Below are 24,352 nucleotides of genomic sequence, written 5' to 3'. Positions count from 1 at the left end.
ATGGCATCTGGCCATCCAGGCTGGCTTCCCCCTGTCTCCCAAATTTCCATTTGACATTCTGCAACATGGGCTTGGAAAGGAAAAAACAAAAAACAAAAACAGGTTTTATTTTGAACCTTAACAGCATGCAATTTAAGAAACTTTAAAATACTATATAATACGTGTTAAGGTTTAGCCAATGACGTTGGGGTCATGGGTGCTACCCCTTGAACATCTTATCCAAAGTGGGAACCCCCTGTTATTCTTTATCACTCCCCCATTTTCCCAAAACACCAATCATAATCCATAATCACATGATTTGTCTGGGTCCTTGTTTATTGTGTAACTCCCAACGTGAGAGTTCCCTCCACGTCACACCGCGTCCGGCGCCGAGTAGGAGTTCTGCCAGTAAGTGCAGGCAAAAGAGAAGGAAGGAAGGAGGGTGAACTGTGGATCTCCATTTGTGGGACTGACTGAGAGAGAGGTGAACAGTATGGAGAAGGTGAGGACTCTCCATCGGGAGCTGAAGATCAGGAGAGGTTTCCTCTGTTTAGGATGATCCATGCGGAAAAAGGCACGTAGGGGTGGAGTTCATTCTCTTCCATACTCTGTCCACGGCCATAGGGTCTATGTTTGTATGGTGCCTTATTCCTCCCCCTCCCCCACTACCTCCTTCCATGTTCCTCACTCTTGCCAAAGGCCCTCCTGGGAGTGTAAAAACATGGGCCCCATCCACATGGTATCTCCAAGCCCCTCCGTACCTGGCATTCTGCAAGAGTGTACTTAATAAGCCAACAGAGTACATATAACCATATTCTGGGTCAAACTGCTATCAGTCTCCTCTAAATATCCGCTTTTCACATCAAGGGATATTCTCCCTACATTTCCCCGAGTCCAACATTTTAACGTATGTCTAATGCAAAGCCTAATTTATTCCTGGCACAGCCTCTGGTTATAAATAGCTTGAAATGTTGTTTATCTTGCCTCTAAATTTTCAACACAGATAAACACAAATTTGAATCCACAGGGAGCCAGAGGGGAGTATGCAGGGGGCAATAAACAATGCTACGAGGGTGGAAAGTAACCCTCATCACCCTCAGGAGAGCTGTCGGCCCATGCATCCAGACAAGCCACACTCCACTGCAGGAACCTAGGTACCCCTGACTCAGAATGATTAATAGGGCAGGTGTTTTCCTCATTCAGGCCAAGGAGGTGATTAGACTTCCAAGCACCTGGACAGAACTTGATCTTTTCTCAAACACCAAAGAATCCGTTCTAAGGATACGAGGTACTCCATGGGCATAGCCTTCTCTAAGCACCTCCACGGCGTGAGCGAGAAATCAACTGTACCAGACACATTACTCCACAGTTTCCTATGTGTTTATGAGGTAATGTACAGTTCTGATTTATGAAGATAGTTTTATTACTCAGTATGAGCAAGATGCATGCATGGGGGGAGTTTTAGGGAAAAATGCCTTTTAAACTGCGCTAGTTAAATTCCCTTCCCAGGTATTTTTCAATCATCTGTACTATGAGTGGGTTACTTTAGGGCTGGGGCCACTGGATGGGAATGCTTCTCTCTGTGGGATGCTACCAGCTTCCATGGAGATGGGCTCACTCAGTGTGGGTTCCCTGGTACTGAGTTCTAACCAACAAGGCTGGCCATTCATTCATACATAGGAAGCATCCCATAACTTCCCTACCCTTCACTGCAATGCCTCCCATGCCTTTCATTTTTATGTAATCTTATTCTTCTAGAGAAAGCTCTTCCGACACACAGAATGGTAGATGGTCAAGATGCATCAAGAGGCAAAGCCTAATTTCCTTACCCTTGAACCTGGACTCGCCTTGGACCCTTCTCTGGAGTGCGGCAGAAGTGATGTTCTGGGATTTCGAGGCCAGATCATAAAAAACCTTGCAGCTTCTGCCTGGGTCTCTTGGAACGCTTACTGGTAGAATGCTCCTTCTTAGAATCCAATTACCATGCTTTGAGAAGAACAGGCCACACCAGAGGTCACATATCAGTGCTCTGGTGGGCAGCCCAGCTGAGCTCTCAGCTGACAGCCAGCTTCTGCCAGTCATGGAAATGAGCCATCCCGGCTGGCCAGCCCACTCAAGCCTTTGGATGCCTGCAGCCCCGGCAAATGCTGGTGTGAAGCCACATGCAGAAAGCCCAAGTCAGAAGCAACCAACTTAGCTAAACACCCCACAGAACGGTGAGAAACAGTTATCAATTTCTTACACCATTAAATTTAGGGGAGGTTTATTATGCAGCAATAGATAACCAGAACACACAGAATCATGGAACTCTGGGCTGAGAAGCCTGTGAGAAATTACTAAGTTACCTAATATTCCAGCAGAACATCACAAATGACCCCAGCTCTGAGCTGGCACCCCACTTCCTGCTCTGAAGGAATGGGACAAGAAAGAGCGACGAGGGGTTCTAGCAGGAGCAGATTTTCCTGGGTGTTTGGAGTATCAGTGAGGACATGTAGAATTGACACATCTCACAGCCTCCTATTGGGATGAAATGTAGTATAACTAAGCCAGAGCTACTAAAGTGCAAGACCATGGGTAATCTTGCCTGATTCTCATTAAGATTAGAGCTGAACCTTGAACAACACGGGTTTGAGCTGCGCAGGTCCACTTATACGTGGATTTTTTGGATAACTACAGTATAGCACTGTAAATGCATTCTCTCTTCCTTATGGTTTTCTTAATAACATTTTCTTTTCTCTAGCTTACTTTGTTGTAAGAATATAGTCTATAACACATATAACATACAAAACACAAGTTAATTTATTTTTTATGTTATCAGTAAGGCTTGGTCAACAGTAGGCTATTAGTAGTTAAGTTTTGGGGGATCAAAAGTTATACGTGGATTTTCAAGTGCACAGAGGGTCAGCGCCCCTAACCCCACATTCTTCAAGGTTCAATTGTCCTGCATTTAAACAAAACCTAATGAATGAGCATTATACTTCTCAAACAAATTTGGAGTAGTTTTTCCAACTAGAAAAGAACCCAGAAAGTAAAACAATAGTTCTTCATGTGTATTTAACATACTATTCAGTCTATTGCATAAAATAGAAGGACAACCATATTATGGTTGAAACACACCATGAAATTAATAAGTGCATCTTTAGAAATTACAACATGCCCACTGGAAAAAGTTTTCCAATCTAAGGTTTTGACAGAAACAATAAATAGAGAGTAGTTCCTACTATACCAAGTATTTCACGGTAAGATAATCATGATTAACCTATAGGGTCCAGGAAGTCTCAGTGTTGTTATAACTTGGATTTGATTTTCAACCCAAATTGAAAACCATACAATCTTTCTTCCTGTCAAGGTAGCATTTTTGGTATAAATGATCTGTTAGTGAGATTTAAGAGTGTGGTGTAAGAGGGCCTGTTAGATTCAAAACAAACCCAAGCCTCTTCTGGCAAACGACAAATGTATTTATGACACAGAACTTGGGGAAACTATCAGAGGGGAGGATACAGAGCATATGGCAGGCTGTTTGTAAGTTACACACAGCTCTGGGAATAATGACTTCCCAGGTCAGGGTTATGAATCAGAGGCCAGGAGAAGCCCTACACCCACATTCACCCCTTGTTCCCTAGCATGAAATGATCATTCACTGAAGAACCAAAGTTACCCCAATGCTTTGGCAATCCAACTACTTGAGGCAATCAGCTTACTGATTTATTTATTACACTGAGGCTCTGGGTGCAGAATGTTAAAACCTAACGTTCCAAGTTTCTAAAGTACATTCTACGTGGATGTTCTGAGCTGGGGAAAAGAAAAAAGAACGAAAAGGGGAAGTAAGGAACGGCAGGCTAATTAAAACTCCAAGCAAACATCCCTGTGATAATTAATCCTCCTCCCCCTTCCACCCCCACTTCAATGCAGCTGTCTTTACCGCACCTCCTCTGTTGCAGTGGACATAAACAACCCCTCAGGGTACAGACATGGGACCAAAGAACATTCACAAGACATAGGTGGGAGGTAGGACAGAGGGCTGAGGTGGCACAGGGAGAGAGGGCAGATCTCTGCAAGGAGCACAGGAGAAAACCAAGACCCTGTAGATAATTCAATTTAAGGACAGGCAGAGGCCGGAATACCCACGTGAGGGGGCTTGAAGGGGCGTGGAAGGTGGGAGTGGGGGGCTGGGAGGGGTGATCAGGGCGAATTCTAGAGGTGCTGGAACTGGGTCCCCGGGAGGATCAAACAGCCTACCCAAATGTTAAAAAGTCACAGGGAAGCAATTCTGCTCTGAAACTGACAACCGGAACCCTTCAGAAAAGGCCCTGCTTATTCAAAGACAGGCTCTGAGTGAGTTTGGCAGGCCAGAGGGGTCAGAGCAAAACTGGAATCTCCAGCTGCTTCTCTCCACTATTCCCTATTGTGTGCTGTTATAAGGACCGCTCACAGTGGTAACCTGTATCGGCAAAACGTAATTCTGCAGTATAAATTACTATCTGCTTCTAAAGTCACCAACCATTTCTAGACCCAAACCAATTAGACACAACTCATTCAGTCAGTCGTGCAACTTTTGGCAGGCACTGTTCTAGGGGCTGAGGTATGGCAGGGGGACGACAGACATGATGTAGTGAGAGACAGAGACCCAGGGGACTATGACATTTCAGGGGTGAGTGCCTAATTCTAACATGATAGGACACCCTGCAGGAGGGGTGTCTAGTTCAAGCTCAGAGGGTGAGGGAAGGCTTTCAGGGAGACACAATGTCTGAGCTGAGACCTGAGGGACGAGTTCCAATTAACCAGCATAAAGATATATATAGCACAGAGATGAGTCCAGGGACAGGAAAGAGCAGATGCAAAGGCCCTGAGGCACGGCATAGGGCTCTTCAGCAGGAGGAAAGCCAGAAGCCTCTGGATTATCCCATGCTTTGGATTATCTGTTCCTTAACTCACCTGTAGACATGAGCGTTGCCAGTATATTTTGTAATCCTTTGAGGAAAGTACCTGGTCTCCTCATTCAGCTGCAAACTTACCTAAGTGCCTTCCATACTCTATACAGTGAGCGGGCGACACCAACTTGTTGAGTTACTGTTTAAAGACCTGGATTATGATGCTGTTGGGGGCCACACTGGGGGTGCTGAGAGAGGTGCCCGGACACAGGGTGCAGTGAGGGCCAGTCCCCTCAGCCTACCCTACTCTCTAGATTCCTCCTCTCTGGAGCATCAGGAGGTCCTCTGCCCTCAAGCCATTTCAAGACCAGAGGAGCCTTGTCACTCACTTCATCAGGACGGTGAAATGTGACCACAGAGACCCTGGCATCACTAAGAGAGGCTCGGAGGGTCGGCCATTCTGTCTCCTGGCCCTAGGAATAATTCTTCTTATTATACAGAGACTAGCGGCTGGACAGGTATTTCCAGGTAAGTTCCGAGTAGACTGCACACCACTGAACTGTACAGTTCAGGAGGATGAGGGTGAGGACAAGGGCAGCTCTCAGGCCTCCTGGTTCATCACATAAGCCAGGCATGTCACATCTGGGTCCCCTCCTTGGTCCTCCAAGACGTGTCTAAGACACAAAGATAATTTGCCAAGTCTCACCGCCCCCCCTCTGGTGCCACCCCCAGCATGCTTTCCAAGCATTTTATCATCCTCCCTCAACTCAAGCCTCAGGGCCAGACAGGTTGGACTGCCCGGCTGGGAGCCTGAGGGGGCCCCTGCCCCCTCTTTTGTTCACTCTGCCCTCCAGCCACACTGTGGCTCTTACAGTCCCTCCAAGTCTGGCTCCCTGCTTCTCTGTGGGCCTCCCCAGCACGACCGCAGACCTCCACCCTGCTCCCTGGTCTAGATAACTCCTGCTCACGCTTCCAAACACGCTCCAGCCTCCTCCCTGGGCCCTTGACCAGAGCAGCTCCCCATTATGTATGCACACTATACTCTGGAAACACTCTTCATGCCTGGAAGCACTATATCCCAGACCCACAGCAGGCACTCAATGGATACCGGATACAGAGATAAACCAATGGCACTGGGCATCTTTACCAAACCCCTGCCAGTCTCAGTTTACCCAGCTAAGAAAGGTGGATAATAAGACCCACCTCATAGCGCTGTGGTGTGGCTTACATGAAATTAATATGGACAAAGCACTCAGCCCTGGCCTTGGAACACAGTAGGTGCTCAGTAAATTGTAGACACAGTAAAAGAAGAATTCTCTTAACGGCCCTGTGAAGCAAATTCCACAGGGATCATCGGGACCATTTTGAAGAGAGGAAAGTGAGTTCCGGAGGGGTTAAATGATTGCCCAATTACCTTGGTCAGGCACCATGCTAGGTAGTGGGAAAAAGGATAAATCAGAGACAGCATTGACCTTAAGGAGCTACGGCTGAGGAATCCACGTGTTCTCCAAAACCGGTTCTTCCCTCTTCTGGTAATGGAGCTGATGACTTGTAACTGGGCACAAAGATGACCAGAATAAAGACTGCACTGGGCCTCGCTGTGGTCATTTGTCCAAGTTCTGGTTAAGGCAAGGGTTGCAGAAGGGATGTGTGCAACTTCTAGGGTCCTGTTCTGCCCTCCCCCTCTCTTCCCTCCCCCCTGGCTGGAACAAGGATGTGAGCTCTCTTGGACCAGGAGGCCAGGGTGACAACCTGGTTAGGACAAAGCAAGAGGCAAGAAGCAAGTGGGGCGCCCAACACCATGAAGTGGACACAGCAGCCCTTATACCTAGGCTGCTACATGAGAGAAAAACACGTTTCTGTCTTGTCTAAGCTTCTATTACTTTGGGTTTCTGTTGGAGCAGCTAACTCCGCACCCTAGCCAGTTCCGGAGTCCATGGTCCGGTGGGGCAGTACAATGCGTTCGGCTCTGTGGGGAAGGTATGTCCACACCTGCTCTTTCCCCCTGCTGTAGGGACAGGCGCGGGCTTCCACGCGTCTGAAGGACCGGGCAGTCGCATGACGATGGAGCTCTGGTAGCACTTTCAGAGCAAAGCCTCCAAGGACTTCAGCGAAATACCGTGGTGATACCCACCCACTTCCCAGACCAGTGACTGGGGTGGGGGGGGCAGGATCTGCTGAGGGGGCACGTGTGCCAGGTCAGACACTGGCCAGGGACACTGCCGCAGGTACCCAGCGTGTGTCTTACCCCAAAGATGATGAAGTCCGGGCTTTCCAGCTTAATTTGGAATCCTTAACCCTCCCACATGCGTCTATGGCTGCGTCCCTTAGGTCGTCTGAGACCACGGGGAAGAGCAGATAAGCGAAGCTTTGACACCTGATACATTTTGCCTTCTTTTATCTGTAATGAAGCTACAAAGCAACCCCCCCACCCCACCCCCTTTTTTTTTTTGCTCTCATTGAAAAAAAATAAATGCTGCTGGAAGTCTGTGACCTCTCCTTTATCTGCTACAGCTTAGAGAAGTGAGAAGGTCCATCCAATACAGACAGACAGAGTGGAGACCTTATCAGTGTGCTTTCCTGTCCAAGCTGTGAAAATACACAACTCAGAATAAGGCCTTCCCTTTAAGTGCCAGGTCGTATCTGATCGTGCTGTGGTGTGGGGTGCTGAGCAAACACATTTTATTGGATTTCTTTTACCAACAAAGAAAGCGGGGCCTGGAGATGCCCAGGAGGCCCGGGCTCCAGGCCGAGGTAGGCATGTCACCCCACTTCTCAGAGGAGCATCTCCTTCTAGAGAGGCTTGGTCTCATTTTAGGTTTTGGAGGAGAGCTCAGAGATATTCAAGATGCATTTGCCTTCTTCCGAAGTTAGTGCAAACGAGAGCGATTGTTACACTCTTCAGCAAACCATCTCTTGTTAGAGAAGGGACACTGGCGTGGGTCCGCCACGTACCTGGTCAATGAAACCCACACAGGGGCTGGAATGTCACGTGCCGGCTCTGATGGGAACTGCCCCTGCCCCTCCCTCCCGGACAGCTATCAGACTGGGGGTTCCCAAAGATACGCAATTCAATCCAGTTCAACAATTTGGCCCCACCTATCACGGAGCAGGCAGCGTTCCGGCGGTGAAGGGGGATAGAACATGGAGAAGACATTGTCTCCACGTTCAAGGGGCTTACACGGTGAGGAGACAAACCTGCGTGTGTGTAACAGGGAAGTATAAAACAAATAAAAACATAATACCAAGATATGTCGGAGGTGGTCTTGGGCAGGACTATGGGGAATTCACAGAGAAAACTGAGAATGGATCTGGCTTTCTACAGTGAGGCAAGAGAACTGAGACACGTGGAGAGATGGGTAATTTTTCCAAACAGCACGGGGGAAAAGCTGGAGGGCTGGAGATGAGGTTAGCTGGTCTGGATTGCTCTCCTTTCTTTTATGGCTCAATTTCTTGATAATGCTATTTACAGCATCTCTACACTCTTACGGGTAAAGGGTGATTTACCCCCATTTCCCCATGTCCCCTTCTGCAAAGGCAGTCCCAGTTGCGTCACACTCGTGGCCCTCGGTGGCCCTCGTCTGAGTGAGGAGTTTGAAAGGAGAACCCGCACATGCGTAGGCCAGCTCCTTGCTCTCTTCAGGATCTGCCTGTCTGCAGGAAATGTGCTCTCTCCGTCCCTCCAGGCCGTAAGATCTGCCAGGCAGACCCTCACAGGGGTAGCTCGTGCTGGTCAGCACCACCGGGGTAGGCCTCATTCTGGGGCTCCGTGTGGGGAAGTCTTCTTGGACACAGAGACAAAGCATATCCTTCAATATTAGCTTAATCAGGGAAAAAAAAAAAAAGTGGTATTTTGACTGGTATCTCTCTGACTTATTTCTCTCTTGGTTCAGAACTCTGGGAGATCTTTGCAATTTTTCAAGCACCCTGGAACTAACGGCCACCTCCCCCCCCATTTCTCAAGCTACTCTAATCTCACTTCTACTCCCCAGGCTCCGCTAACACTGCTCTCACCATAGTCAATAACAGCTCTTTTCCTAATCAATCTAAAAGGTGTTATTTTAGTCCTCAACTTACTCTAGCTCTTTGATTCTAATATATACTTAAGTTGTCAAGCATTTTTTATCTCTGAAATCAGAATGTGTCTTCCAGTCAACCATCTATCACCATTTAACTGGCAGCATTGTGTCTTAGCGGGCCATAAAATATTGGCGTGTCTTACAATCCGTAGCCTCCCCTATTCGGTGAAATTTGGTTCTGTATCAGTTGAAAACGTTCTTTCCCTCCCTCCCTGTCTTCTGTGATAGCCCTCTCCTCTGCTGGCAGTCCATCTCTGGCCCCTCCACCTGCTCCCTATAAATGGGCATTGCTCGGGGCTCTGCTCTAGACCTTATCGCTTTTTACCCTCCCTTCTCTCTTCGTGTTTTTCTCCGCCTCTCCCCTGGCTTCAGCTGCCACCTGGATCCTGATGGTCCCCATGTTTATGCCTCTAGCCTAGGTCTCTCTTCTGCGTCTAGAATCTCACACTGGACACTTTAACTTAGCTCAGACCCATAAATCCCAAAATGAAACTGGTCCCTGTCAGCCTGCCCACCCTCCAGCCTTCTCTGTCCCGGTGAAAGTTGTCCGAGTCATTCCAGACTCCTCCCTTTTTCCCGTCTCCCTATCCAATAAAAGACCAAGCCCTGATCATTTTATCCACCAAGTATCTCATAAATTTGTCTACCTTTCTCCATTTCCACTGACATTAAGTCAGTTCAAGCTACACTCATCTCTCAACATTGTCCTCGCTGGTCTTCCTGCCTGCTAGCCGTTCTTTTCATAGCATCCAGGATGACCTTTCTAAACACAAATATCACTCTTCTGCTTCAAAGTCTTTGAAGATGCTGGGGGCACATGGGTGGCTCAGTCAGTTAAGTGTCCAACTCTTCATTTATGCTCAGGTCATGATCTCAGGGTCATGAGATCGAGCTCCAAGTCAGGCTCCACACTCAGTGGGGAGTCTGCTTGAGATTCTCTCTCTCTCCCTCTGTCCCTCCCCCCATGCGTGCACACTCTCTCTCTCTGTCTAGTAAATAAATAAAGATTTAATTTGTTTATTTGAGAGAGAGAATGAGATAGAGAGAGAGAGCATGAGAGGGGGGAGGGTGAGAAGGAGAAGCAGACTCCCTGCTGAGCAGGAAGCCCAATGCAGGACTCGATCCCGGGACTCCAGGATCATGACCTGAGCCGAAGGCAGTCGCTTAACCAACTGAGCCACCCAGGTGCCCCGCAAATAAATAAATCTTAAAAAAAAAAAAAAATAAAGTCTTTGAAAATGCTGTCCCCTCTGCCTGGAACACTTTCTATTTAATCCCCTATTCCAAACCCCACCACCACTGCTGCATCCAGTGGAATTCAGTTCATCATGCAAATCTCAGCTCAGATACCACCTCTGCCAGGAAGCCTTCCTTGATTTCTCTTGGCCAGGTTGGATTAGATGCCTATCTTATAAGCTTCCTTAGCATCCTGTTCTTACTCCTATTACTCTTGACATGCTATATTATAAAGCTATGTATTTGCTTATCTGTCTCCCTGATAAGACTACTAGCTCTATCCCAGGTGTGTCTGTCTGATTCACCATTGTATCTTCAAGCCCCAGACTACATCTGGCAGGTTTATGGACTGAATAAATCAACATATCAATGAAAAGACGGGTCTGAATAGAACACTGAAAGGTGGGCCAGGATAAGAAAGACTTAGAATGTCTCAGGATGGAGGCTTTGAGGAGAGGACTGGTCTCCAGCCCGAGTGCAAGAAGCCGGGTGTCCTCAGGGAGCTACCTTGTCAGCTTGGCCCAAGAAGAAATTTGGTGAGCTGTTCAGAAATAGTCCCGTAATTCACTCTGATCCAGCTTAATGGTAAGCTGAAAATTTATAGATGAATTTAAAAAGAAGATGTAAAGATAATGAATGTTAGAAATTACCCTATCATACAAATGCTCTCCTTAAAGGAATTAAAATTTCACCCAAATGTGGGTCACTAGCCTTCCTTGTGGAGACTACACTGAGCAGAAGCAAACGACACTGGCATCTCTGTTTGAATGGGGGCTCACTCGGCAATGGTTACATTAAAGCAATGGCTTGGAAACATCCTGACACTCTCCTATTCTTCCCAACTGCAATTAGATAAAATTAAATTAGCCCAGTGTGTCTCTGCTAAGTAAATAGATCACAAACCTCTCACTGAAGGCAGGTGATAATTTCCAAGATCACTAAAGATAAGAATTGCAAGTTGACTTGATTTTCTTTCCCTTCCTGTGCGCTCTGCAGAAAATGACTGAAATATACTGAGAAATAGAAAATACTGGCTCTGCAGGCCACCACCTAGAAAATTCTGGCGAACATTTCGGTATGCTTCCCATCTTTCTTCCGCTCGAACATGCGCTTTTACGCAGTTGAGTTTACAGCACATAGAGGTATATACTCTGCTTTTTTCCCCACTTAACACTGTATTTAAAACATTTCAAAGCGTGTCCCAATACAACTTTTTACATCGTCATCATAACAGCTGCCTTGATTTACCATAATTTTTTATTTAACCATTCCCCTCTGTCTGGGCACTAAAGTTAGAAGAATTTCCTTTAGAAAGCTCTATTGACTCTGCTAACTACTGGTGTCTTCAGAGACTGCAAACCAATTTTTTTAATTGCTTAAACAAAAACAGAATTAGGAAGTAGAACCTGGTCCCCACGCCCACCCTGCCTCAATCAAGTACTGCATGCATTACCCGACACAAATGTTTTGCATTTCTGAAGTTCTAGATTATTCATAGGATAGTTTCTCCCTAGGAGTGTGGATTTAATATAATTGCTTCAGTTGATGGAAAAGCTATATGAATATTGATGCTTGGTTGGAGTGTTTAGAGAGACACTTAAACATGGCCTCCTCCCTTTGGGTTGAGCGTGAGCAAGCGACATTATTATATGGTGCCTGGGGCTCATGTTCCCCCAGCAGCTACACCAGGTCCCTGGGGCTCCAGAAGATGGTAGTGCAGGAAGTGGGGGACCTTTCCCTCAGCCCCTGCAGTTCACAAGCATCTCGGGAAGCCACTCTGTGAAGGATTCAGCTCCTCCATCTCTAAAATAATGAGGGTTTTACATGCAGTTGTTGCTCTTTTTAAAATCCTGGTTAGATAGCTACTCTGTCCTCACTGCCTAGCCACCCTCCTTTTCAAGAAGCGTTTGTGGGAGGGGTTGGGTAGTACCCACTAAGTAAATGTCATCTTTTTTTTCTAACTGGACCAGTAAATAACAAAAGAAATGCTGTCAAGATTTCTTTTTGAAAAAAAATGTTATTCTTTCAAATGGTATCCTAAGAACCAAAAGAATATATGGAACAATACTGACTTTCTCAAGATGCACTTTAAATTAAACAAAACTTTTTCCCTAATTTTGAAAGTAGCATATGCTCTTTTAAAGAAGACTTGAAAGACAAATATAAATATGAAAAAGGAAAACAAAAAATTCCTATAACCTCACAGACTAAAGACATCAACTATGACATGTGGGTAGAGATATTTGTGGGTTTTTATCTACATGTGTTCCCCCCACATAGCTGAGATCATATAGCATTTAAAAATTGTATTTTACTTACTTTACTTATCAGAAGAGTTTCTAATCCCATTTAAAATTCCTCATGAGCTTTTTGAATGGCTATACTCCCATTTCTTTTAAAATGCTCTGAAATATTTGGTCATGTTGGAAAATGAATGTGACCCCCTGTGTTCGCTCCACCACCTTTCTTGTTTGTTGGTTTGTTTTTCCTATTTCCTATTCCTTCCTCTGAATCCTAAATCTCTGTCTTGAGCCCTGGCTTCTTCTCCCAGTTCCAGACCCACCTTCCTGAGCACTCCACTTGGATACCCCACTGGTCTTTAAATGCAACAAGTCAAAGCCAAGCTCATCACCTTTCTCTCTCACCGTGTCTTCCTCCTGACTTAGCCTTGTCTGTTCCAGTGGCCTCCATCTCCCAACTCACTGGGATGTCAGAATCAACTCCCTCACCTCCTTCTGGCTACTCCCCACACCCTATTCTATACAACTTTCAGACTCTCCTTCCGGAATGTCCATCAACATGTCCCTCCCATCGAAGGTTAGCAAATAAAAATATAAGACACCCTGTTAAATCTGAATTCTAGATAAATGGATACATTTTAGCATAAGTATATCCCATTCTGTGTTTGGGAAATACTTACTTAAGCCAAAATTACTCATTAATATGAAATCCAAGTTTAACTGGCTGTTCTGTATTTGATCTGGCAACCCTATTCTGTCTCAGTTTCTACTGCCCATATCTTACCACCTCTCATCTCTACTATACGCCAGTCACCCACTGCCTTCCCTTCCTGCTCTGTGTCTAGCTCACTTATCTTTACAAATCGCCACTCTGGTGGTGTCATGCTTTACCCATCACCTTCAGTGATTTCCCGCTGCCTAGTTCCTCATGCTGACATTTAGAAATGTCCACAGATGAGCCCTGACCTGCTTCTCTGGCCTCATGCCCCCCTGCTGCCCCTCGGGGCTCTCAGCTCTAGCTCAAGCGCATGTCCTGGGGCTACACAACACACTCCCCAGGCCTCAGCTCACACTGTTCTTTCCGTCTAGAATGCCCTTACCTCATACGTCCAAATCCTGGCTGCACCGTCACAGAGCCACCATCCTAGGCTAGACCCTCCTCCCCTTGAATACAGATCACAAGATGTTTATTCTACCATTTTGGCAGGTCAAAAATAGTTGAAAATTGGCAGTTGCATATGCTTTAGGCTAATGTAATAAAAGGTGCCCTAGCGCGTGCCTTATACTTTCTACAACATCATCTCACCCCATTCTACTGAAAACATCAAGGAGTAACTGCCTAAAGCAATGTTTCTCAAGGTATAGTCCTCTAACCACATGCAACGGAACCACCCAGGGGAGAGGAGGGCTTGTTCACAATGCAAATTCCCAGACTCCATCCTAGAGCTGGGGAGGGACCTGGGAATCTGCATTGTGAACAAGTGTTCCAGCTGAGTCTTAGGTTCACTAAAGTTGAGAACCACTGGCCACATGGAAAGTCTTCTCATTCTACTCTACTCACCTGGGTCCCTGAATATACCTGCACATAATACCACCTCTAATGACTCTAGGGACTTGTGCTGCTCCTCCCCCTTTAAGACTCAGCCTACCAAACACTCCTACTGGTCCTTCCAAGCCCAGTCACCTCCTGCCTCCTCCATGAGTATGTCCTTGTTCACTCCAGGAAGTCTAGCGAAAGAAGTACCTGTGTTACTTATCGTCACTAACCATGCATTTGTCTCCCCAAATGGAAGAGAACATTCATCCAAGACAAGGATTTTCTCGAAACCACCCACCCTTGCAGAGATTAACATCCTGTTATGCTGGGATAGTTGCTAAGTAAATAAATGCCACATTAATATCCAACCAAGGTCAATGGACACAAAGAAACTAACTAAGCGAAGATGAGAGTGTCTTCCAAATTAGGAACCATGAGAAGGGGGTGCTCATTACAAAAAGAAAGATTTCACCTGTGAACAAGCATTTACAACTTCACATGTACAGGTAAGGAGAAGCTACACATAAATCCTAGTTCAATAGTGACAGGACCTCAAATCCTAAGTTAAGTCAGAATGTGTGATGGGCCAGGGCCTGCCTGTTAATCTTCCCCATGGCTGTTTCCTTTCTTGGGCAGGCTCTGGCCCACCCACAAGTCAAGAAGAGTTTCCACTAGTTGAGAGCCATGCTTAGATCTGTTCCAAAAGGACACTGCAAACTCAGTAGAATAAATTCTTCATCTTTCATCCCCCTCCGGCCCTGTCCACGCGCTGCCAGAAACTATTCCCTCCCCTCCCCTCCCTCAGCCTGGAGCTTCTCCCTCCCCTAATATCTCTGGGCTCCAGCTCATCCCCACATCTCCCTTCTACCACCATACGTAGGCTTTCATCATTTCTAGTCCGAGTCTCCTAGCTAGCCTCTACGCCTCTGTATTTGTGGGACCCAAATTTTCACGTCACTCATGTTTGAAACTCTCTCTGAGCTCCTCATCCCCACAAGGTAAAGTCCAGACCCTTATTCTAGACTATGGGGCCCTTCAGAGCACAGTCTCTCCCTGCCTTTCGGCTCAATTCAATTAAACTCAATTCAATTCAGTTCAATTCTGCAAATGGCCCCTGGTGCCTTCCATATGCTGGGCCAAGCTGAAGATAGGAAATCAAAGGATCTCAGCTCCCAGGAGGGACAGATGAGTAAAAGTGCAACTGATACAGCATGATGGGCTTAGGAGAAACACAGGAGACTCTGAGATTTTGTCATTTAGTGGGGGCACTCCTGCAGGGAGTTCTCACAGATCCAGAGCTATGGGCAAGTCTCCAGCTCCGGGCCCAGGGTTCTTTCCACCCCTCAGTGCAGTCTGGCAAAAAAGACTCTGCCTTGCCCAAGAGGATGAGAAAAACACAACAAAACAAAACAAAAAGGAAGGACACAAGATGGATCCACGGTTAAAATACAAATAAGTATTAAAATGCAAAACCCACAGAAGTTACTACAGGGACACTAAATCACAGAGAAGCAAGATAATCTAAACACTGCATTTGTGAGGTGGAAATGCAGGAAGATGGACCACACTCAAGCGGAATCTTGAGGAAACTCCGTGACTCCTCTACTTTGGTCAAGTGTCACAGAATCAAGATAAGAACGTACTTGCAGGTATGTGGGCATCTCCACCATGAATGATTTTGAAGAGAATTTGAAAAGAGATTGGGAAGGTGTCCTCTCATACGTAAGGCAAAGAACATCAGAGGAAAAGGAGATCATAAGAGATGATCCAGGCGTAGTTTCTGTCCTCAGGGGACAGCAAGGCTTGCAGTCCAAGAGAGGTATTGTTGACGTTGGAGGAACCCCATTTTTATTTTTATTTATTTTTTTATTATGTTATGTTAATTACCATACATTACATCATTAGTTTTTGATGTAGTGTTCCATGATTCATTGTTTGCATATAACACCCAGTGCTCCATTCAGTATGTGCCTGTGCTCTCTTTAATACCCATCACCAGGCTGCAAGCTTTGCGTCAGTCAAGAAAGCAATTTAGTGAGTCATGATGTCAATTTCTTTTTAAATGAAAGAGAATGGAATCTAATAGAAAACACCAGGTTGCATCTCATGCAGCAAGAGTAAGCACTGAGCTTGACATATAACTGTGTGTGCACATGTGTTTATTCATTCACGAGACAATATACCATTTCCTATGGTGAGTTGAGTCAAGAAAGTTTGACAAACACTCTCCTAGAAAACTTTTTTAGAAAGTGTTCTATTTTTAACACTTACTAAACACCCTCAGTTATGAATACAGACTCTTTTCCCCTTTCTTGTGCTAAAATTAAACAGAATATTAGACCTGGGAGGAAGAAACAAATTAGCAGAATGTAAATGAGTGAACTGATAACAAGACAGTAGAGACAACCGAATGCGACAGATGAGATCTGGGCTTTATTCTAAAGCCTCCCACTTTGTGATAACTAAGGATTCCCTGGCTATTTATTTTTTTCCTCATTGGAGCACTATATACAGTACTGTACCTGCTCAAAAATTACTTGTCCAATGACCCTCTAGAAGGGGTAACACTTCATCAACCAGTGCGACTGTTGCCTTTTTCACCACGTCAGTCTCCTGCACTTGTAGAAGCTTCTGGAAGGGGAGGGGGCTAATCTGTGGTCCACTGATAATCCCAATTCTATGACGGCGCCTGGTAAGTAGGAGGTGGTCAATAAATTGTGGTTGGCTTGAACTGAAATGCATCAAAAGGCAATAGAGATCTAGTTCTAACAGCCGTTTGTCACCTGAACCCCCTTTGCACGAACAACTGGATTTCAGGAAATTGAGCAAAAGATATTCTATTTAGGAAGAAGCAATAACAACAAAACTCTGAACTTAAGTTTCCAGGGAGCAAATAGCTGGGAATCTTATGCTTCTTGGCCCAGAGGTCAAGTTAGGTCAAAGGACTTGTCTCACATCCTTTTATAGAATAACAGCGTCTTGAAATGTTACAGGCTTCTTAGGATGTCAAGCTTGGACCTACTTTTTGGACCTAATCTGGCTCCTGGGGACACTCCTGCTTTTTCCAGTCGGGACAGCTTGAGGGCAACAACTGCCCCAAATCTGAAGCTGCTGAGTGACTCCCGAGGTCCCGTCCGCACTGCTAACTGAAGCGGGCAGGATGCGCAGAGGACCTGAGACAGAGGGCGGCATTTGGAGAAGCAGTCAACTGACTAAGTAAATCAATGGTGGCTCAAGCCCTGGTCGGCTTCCCTGCAAGAAGCCCGGGCTGAGAAAAGATGAGACCTCGCTGGGAAGCCGTCATTTGCCTTCCTCAAGCCCTCTGCAGCTCTGTCCTTTCCCCAGGCTTCACTGTCCAACCCCAACTCCTAACACACAGCTGTGTGAGGTGGGTCATCAAGGACGCCCTGTGTCTGCGTATGTGTGGGGGATGGTGCGGGTCACCAGCAGAGATTCCTTGGAGAGGCATTTGGTGAGTTATCAATTAGGGGGATGGGCTGGGACGCGTGGGTGGCTCACTCAGCCAAACATCTGCTTTCAGCTCAGGTAGTGATCCCAGGGTCCTGGGATCGAGTCCCCCATCGGGCTCCCTGCTCAACTGGGAGTCTGCTTCTCCCTCTGCCTGCCGCTCCCCTTGCTTATGCTCTCTCTCTCTCTCTGACAAATAAATAAATAAAATCTTTAAAGGGGGGGAGGGGAGATAGGTGAAAGATGCCCTTAACCAAAGGATCAATTCAAAGCCCCAACTCAAAGAAGAGCTCACTAGTCACTAGTTTTTCTTCTTAGCCAGGTAGATATCCCAATAGCGATTACCAATGGAAAGTCCTCTTTATCAAGGACACCGATGAGGATTAAAGGAAGGGATACATGGCCTCTGCACTGCCATACTAAAGCAATGGCTGTTCCCTTCATGTGTGCTGTTCCTACACATAGTCAAATCTCAGCTCCCTGCGGATGAGGACAGCTAAGAACAGATTAACCCTGTCTGCAGAGTTCAATGGAGAGCAGGAATCCACACCTTTATTTTAGCAAAGCACAGTTTCAGCCTCCACCCCACACCCAGTCTCGATCCCAAGCTCCCTCTGACCATCAGCCAGCTCATGCTGAAGGAATATAAATCATCCTTGGGTTAACCCGAGCAGAATGTAATCAAGAGGGCAAGCTGGCTTGGGGCCAGGGGAACAAAAGGAAGGCTGCATATCATGCACTCCAAAGTCAAGCAGGGGTGTGTGTGTGTGTGTGTGTGTGTGTGTGTGTGTGTGTGTGTGTACTATGTATGTTTGGCTACTTAATTTGAATCTCACTTCTAACTTCCATATAATGTAACCTCTCCCTGTGCCTCAGTTTCTTAAGAAATCATATGTAAAGATAGGTATGTAAAGTGCCTGGCAATTTAATGGGCCTGCAAACTACATAAACTATCATTAGGATTGCGGTATTGCAAAATGGATCAGAGTAGAGGTTTTGGACTCAGAGGGACTCCAGGATGCTGGCTCCGTGGAGCTCATGCATTGTGAGGCCTTGGGCAAGTTCCCTAGCCTCTTTGAGCTTTCACTGTCTCATCTGCAAAATGGGGATAATAAAATCACTATTTTATTTATTTTATTCGTTTACTGTAACGCTTAAATGAGAATATGTATGTAAAATGCCTGGCACTGACTAGATGACCAAAATGATGGCTGGTACTTGATGGCTGGTCCCTTCGGAGAGCTAGACACGGCCCCAGTCGTGAGCTGTTCTGTAGCTTCCTCAGGCAATCAGATGACTCTCTCAAGGCCGCTGATGCTCAAAATGCTAGAGTACCAACGTGTCCCCCCATGACCCCACTCCTCCCCCCATATCCCCTAGTTCAATGTCTGGCACACGGGCTTCCTTGTTATCCAAGTGAGAAATCCTGCAACCCTCATCCACTCTTCCCTCTCCCCAGCCCCCAGCCCCAGCAAATCCACCATTTGTTGATTCGACTTCTTAAGTGAGTCAACTCCATTTGCTTCTCTCCATCTGCCCACCACAGTGTCAGTTCAGGGCACCATCCACCTGCCCCTGGAGAGCATGTCTCCAACCTCCTCTCCCTACCCCAGCCATCCCCCTGTAGTCACTACCCAAGCAGTAACTACAGTCATCTTTCTAAAGTTCAAATCCGACTGAGCCTCTCTCCTGCTTTAAACCCCTCACTGGTTCCCTGAAGTAAAGTCCAAGTCCCTTAACGTGGCTCCCAGAGCCTGCCATGATCTGCCCCGCACGTAGCTCCCGCCCAGCCTCGTCTCTGCCCGTGGCCCTTCTTGTTGTATTGCTCCGGCCATGCCAAGGGGACACACTGCAGTTCTACAGATGCATCATGCTCTCTCTCTGCAGAGATTTTGCTCGTGTTTTTCCCTCTGCTGAGGACACACCCTTGTCCCTTCACGTCTCTCTCGTCTGTAGGTTTCAGCTTAGGTATCATTTCTTCCAGGAAGCCTTCCAGACACTTGAATACGGAGTTAGATACTTCTTCCACTGTATGCAAGTGTCTGCTTATTTGCTCCTCTCCCCCAGCAGCCTGGGAGCCCGCTGAGGACAAAACCCATTTTTGTCATTGAAATGCCCCAAGTGCCTAAGACAGCGACTGGCCCAACAGAAGCACTCAAATATTTGTGTGTTGGATAGAGGCGAGCAACTGGCCTTGCCCTGAGGAGAACTCTCTCCCTGGCTGGAGGCCGCAGTGGTCCTGAGCTGCTCCGTAGCCCAGCCAACCCTGGGCCCCCCCAGAGGTGTATGCCCAGCAAAGGTAACACACCTACCTAGGATAGCCACCACCTCATCATCCTGGATCACCTCCAGGGAGCCAGAGACCACAAAGCACAGGCTGTCGACACTCTCTCCTGCGTGGTAGATGAGGTCCCCCGGGGCGCAGTGCACAGTCTGAAACTCCATGGCCAGGGCCCGCAGGCAGCCGTCACTGGCCAACCGGAAAGCTGGGTGTTCCTTGAACACCTTGCGGTTCAGGTGCACACAGATGTCAGCTCTCATGTCCTTGGGGCAGATCTGCAGAACCTGGCCGGGCACAGGAAGAAACAGCGTCAGGGTCCTCATTATGCTCCCCAGCCCGTGGCCCCTGACGACCCCAGGGGTGGACGTCACCCCCACCAGGCTAGACTACACTCTTCAAGGCATGGGTAGACAGGACAGCCACAGTGCCTGTCCCAGTGCAGCTTACCCTCTTGTGGGACAGTAAGCAGCGAGCACAGAAATCTGTGGTAAATGCTCAGAAGAAGGGCCAGAAAGTCGGGGCTAGGAGTACGTGGGACTCTTTACATTGATAGTTGGGGGAGGCTTGTCTGAGGAGGCGACATGTAAGCTGACACCTGAAAATGTGTCAGAGAACATTCCAGCAGCGAGGCCAAAGCCGTGAGGGGACCTGAGCAAAAACCAACGTGAAAGAGAGTCACGGGATAGGAGATGAAGTTTCAGGAGAATGCCAAGTACACACGCACGTAGAGACCTTAGGTTATGAAAAGCCTTTTATTTTATTCTGAGTGTGATGGGGACACACTGGAGGGTCGTGAGCAGGGAGGGACAAGACTCGGCTATCTTTGAAGAGGATCACCACAGCTAGAGAGTTGAGTTCGGGGGCCCTGACTATAAGGTGGCAAGGACGGAGCCAAGGAATTGGGTTAGGTCACTCCTGCAGGCAGCTCAGTGAGCAGTGAGGGGACCCGAACTGGGACGCAGTGAGGAAAGGTCCGATTCAGGATGTATTTTGAAGGTGGAGCTCACACTGTTGATGGTCTGAATATGTGTGTGGCTTAAAGAGGGTGACAAAGTAACATTTAGTGAGCACTTACTCTGTGCCAGGCATTGCTAAGTGCTTTAAAGTCGTTCATTCATTTCATATTTACTTACTGAGCACTTATGATACACCAGGAACCTTTCTAGGCTCTGAAGATGTAGCCGTGAACAATACAGTCAAAAACCCTTGCTCTTGTGTAACTTACCATCTCGTGGGAGGAGACGAATCATAAGCAAAATAAGTGAAGTTTAGCAATGATTTTACATTATTGTTATGTGCACTGAATAGCTAATTCAATCCTCACATAACCCGCTGATGTAAGTGCTAGTCTGCTACCATCTTACCGATAAGGGAACTGGGAGGCATAGGGAAGATAAATAACTTCCCCAAAGTTGCACAGCCAGAAAATGGCAGAGCTGGGCTCTCAAACTAGGTAGTCTGAGTCAGAGCCAGAGTTTCGATACTAACCATTTCCTACATTATGTGGCTGCCCAAAACAAAGGTACCTGTAATTCCACTCTTAGCATCTAGAAACTCAGGGCACAGTGAGAACTGTAAGAGGTCACGTGGGTCTTATCTTTCGAGAAGGGAAAATTTCTTAGTCTTTTCTAGGGGGAGAAATAGTTCCCTGGATTAAATTTTTACAAGAAACCATTGCATGGCCCCTCCCATAGCAAGCATTAAGTAATACAGTAGGACACCTTCAAGTGGAATTTTCCAGAGAAATTAGGAGTGTTCTTAAAATAATCCTTTGTCCCATCCTACCCTAGCAAGCAAAGGTGGGGGCATAAAATCAAACATGTTCAATGAAGACATTTCCTTGGGGTGCTGGTAACCCCTGCACCCTTGCTTCTCTGCCTCCACGCAGGCCATCTGCCTCTGCGCCTGGAGTTCACCTTGGAATCTGGAAGTTTCTCAGGCTCCTTCAAAACTCTGCGCAAGTCTCACCTTGCCTGTGACCATGTTGCTCCTACCCCACCCTCACAGGCACCCTTGGGCTCTGCATGGATGCGAGTCCATGGACAGAAGAGGTCCAACAGTCGAAATCCCAGGTCCTTCCCCTCCAAGTGGCCTAACCGCTCTACACTTGAGTTTTCCCTATAAAATGCACACTGCTCACACTGGCTCGGGAGGATTACGTGAAATGACATGTACTGGTACATTTCCCCAGGGACAGTGCAGGACCCGGGAAAGGGGCTCCATACACACTGGTCCCCATGCTCTGTGTGCCTCTTCCTGCTCGTTCTGGGGTGGCGGGATGCTGAGGAAGTAAGCAGGATCTCTTCGAGAGGGGACGGAGCACTGACCGAGGCACAGGAGAATTCAGACAGCCAAAGCTTAGACTGAGCACTTGCTGAGTGTTTCCCTCCTTCCAGCTCAGTGAAAAACAAGACTCCTGTAGAAATGCAGATTGAATTTGGATCCTCTTCTCCCCAAGCAGAACACCAGGGAGTGGAGAACACTTGGATGTCGTGTCAGAACAGTACCCAGCAGTTCAAAACAAACATTTGTTCTCCAGGTAAGTTCACCTTTCAAAATTTGGTTTCCCCTGGGCTGGGCTTTGCTGGAAAAGGCTGCTAGTGAACGAGGCCTTGGCATGGAGACAATGTTTTACTCATTGGCCCTGTTCCTGGATCCACTGGAAAGCACATGTGAGGAGGAGAGGGAAGCTGGGGGTCAAACAACCCGGTCTGCCATGGCCATCAGGCATCTCCATCATTCTCCTATTGGCTCCACACTGGGCAGCTTAGGGGGTCCTGAGTCCTTCTCTCTGAGCTGAATGCTTCTCAGCTGCAGACCCCTTCCTGGGCACCTTCCCTTCTGTTAGGTCCTGAGGAGAGACCATCCCTGCTGGTTCTTGAGGACCTCAAAGGCCACAGGGAAATGTCACCATGGAGGCTCATGGAAACTCCCCAGGCCGGACAGGACAGACACATGGTTGAGAGAATTGTCTTTAAAATCAGGCAGACCCGGATTCAATTCCTGACTTAAATGTTTACTATTCCTGCGAACTTGAAGCCATACTTAGCTTCCTTTCCCAAGTCTTCAGTTTTGAACGTGAGTACAGAATTCTTCTGAGGATTCCATGAACCGATATGTGGAAAGTGCTGGAGCAATGCCTGGCACACACAAGGGCTCACTGCGTGTGAGCTTTCACTTCTGATGTTGTTAGCACCGCGGGGCAGTGGGTCAGGCTGAGGGAGGCTCTTAAGTCCAGAAGGCCATAGATGAAGGGGCCTAGGAGGTTGGCCTTAGTACTAAAAGGCATCTAGTGTCCATGTGTCACAGACATGGAAACTGAGGCTCAGAGGAACAGGCGACATGCTCATAGTCACCAGCTAATTGCCGGTCAAACGAGAGGAGCCCGGCACCGCCTCTCCCTCCCCCAGACACACACCCCTAGGCTCCTGTGGTCATCCCTGACCATTCTGACCCAGGATGGAGGGGACCTGGGACCTGGGGACTGGCCCCCTCCCCAGCAGCTGTCTTCCCCAAGCCTCTGCCGGAAAGAGCAACCACCCAGGCCAGGCTGGGCCCTGCAGTGAATTGCTACAGTATTCCCTCTTCCACCAAGGCCAGTACCTGGGGCAAATCCCAAAGCCTCTCAGGAGAGTGAGGCAGCAGGGAGGGGCAGGGCGGGCAAACGCTGCCGGGGCTGTCTCCCGTGGGCAGCCACCCAGCCCAGCCCTGCAGTGGGGTGGGGAAGGGCTTCTTTCCAGACAACCAGATTTACAAAGCTACCCTGGCTCCTGGGAAAATCTCCAGGGCTGAGAGATCAAAGTTGCTTTCTGATCCAGCGGTGGCCAGGCACCCACAGAACCTGCATGCCTCGCTGAACGAAGCAAAAGCACCAGACACAGTTATTGGCGAAGCCAGGGACTCAGACCCAGCCAACTGATGCCCTGCCCGGGTGAGAAATGAGGGCAACTCCATCTGGACTCATCTTCTCATCTTTCTTCCCTCCAGTACATGTTTTAAATTAAAAAAAAAAAAAAAAGTAATAGTAGGAAAAGCACAAGCTTCCAAGTCAGACAAAACCAAATTCAAATCCTGACTTTGCCATTCTTAATTCGATGACCACAGGCAGTTAACAAAACACACTGGGCCTCTGTGTCCTCGTCTCTTGGGTCGAAATAACAGCGGCTCCCTCCCAGAGTTGCTGTAGAGCATCCCTGAAGCGTGAATGCGGGGCCAGCACACAGAGAGCGCGATAAATACCTGTTCCTAACGCGCATTCGAGGCAGGGTAGCTGGGGCTACGGTGGCGAGCTTAGTATGTTACTGTTGTGATTATGGCCGATTTTCAACAAAACGGAATTATCGTACCTTTTAAGTGGGAATCAATTAAATTGAGTTCAAGTTTTCCTTTTAAACTGTCAACTGTCAACTAACTATTCTAATGGAGGAAGAGTACGAGCAAGGACAGCTAATCCAAAGTCAGCTGAATTTGGCTTTGAATGTGTTATATTTCTGCAACAGCATTATCTTCTGTTTTTCTTATTCTGACAATGAAAGGAATCAGAATTCCCCAAGTACTTAAGAGATTGGCAGTAAAAGGAGAAGTGGGGTGGAAAACACTGAGAAGTAGAGAAAAACAGACCCAGGAAAACATGTTTGCTTATAGAAAATATACACAGGAGA

General features: G+C 47.3%; 1 protein-coding gene and 1 long non-coding RNA gene across 6 annotated transcripts in view; one reads left to right on the top strand and one right to left on the bottom strand.

Moving 5' to 3' along the window:
* Window positions 1-24,352, bottom strand: part of KCNH1 (potassium voltage-gated channel subfamily H member 1) — a 378,415-nt gene that overhangs the window by 86,115 nt on the left and 267,948 nt on the right. For all 5 annotated transcript variants that reach the window (XM_073900230.1, XM_025877844.2, XM_025877845.2 and 2 more), the window contains one exon: window positions 19,723-19,975. In XM_073900230.1, coding sequence (XP_073756331.1) covers window positions 19,723-19,975 — 253 coding nt within the window. The remainder of the gene's footprint in view (window positions 1-19,722; window positions 19,976-24,352) is intronic.
* Window positions 4,920-22,660, top strand: LOC141374030 (uncharacterized). Its single transcript, XR_012380584.1, has 3 exons — window positions 4,920-5,378; window positions 22,088-22,230; window positions 22,540-22,660. It is a non-coding gene; the product is annotated as an uncharacterized lncRNA (long non-coding RNA).

The sequence above is a fragment of the Callorhinus ursinus genome, unplaced genomic scaffold, assembly GCF_003265705.2.
Source record: "Callorhinus ursinus isolate GAN/ISIS: 27379988/994484 unplaced genomic scaffold, GSC_fseal_2.0 scaffold13, whole genome shotgun sequence".
NCBI classification, from domain to species: Eukaryota; Metazoa; Chordata; class Mammalia; order Carnivora; family Otariidae; genus Callorhinus; species Callorhinus ursinus.
This window is presented reverse-complemented; position numbering and strand designations above follow the sequence as displayed.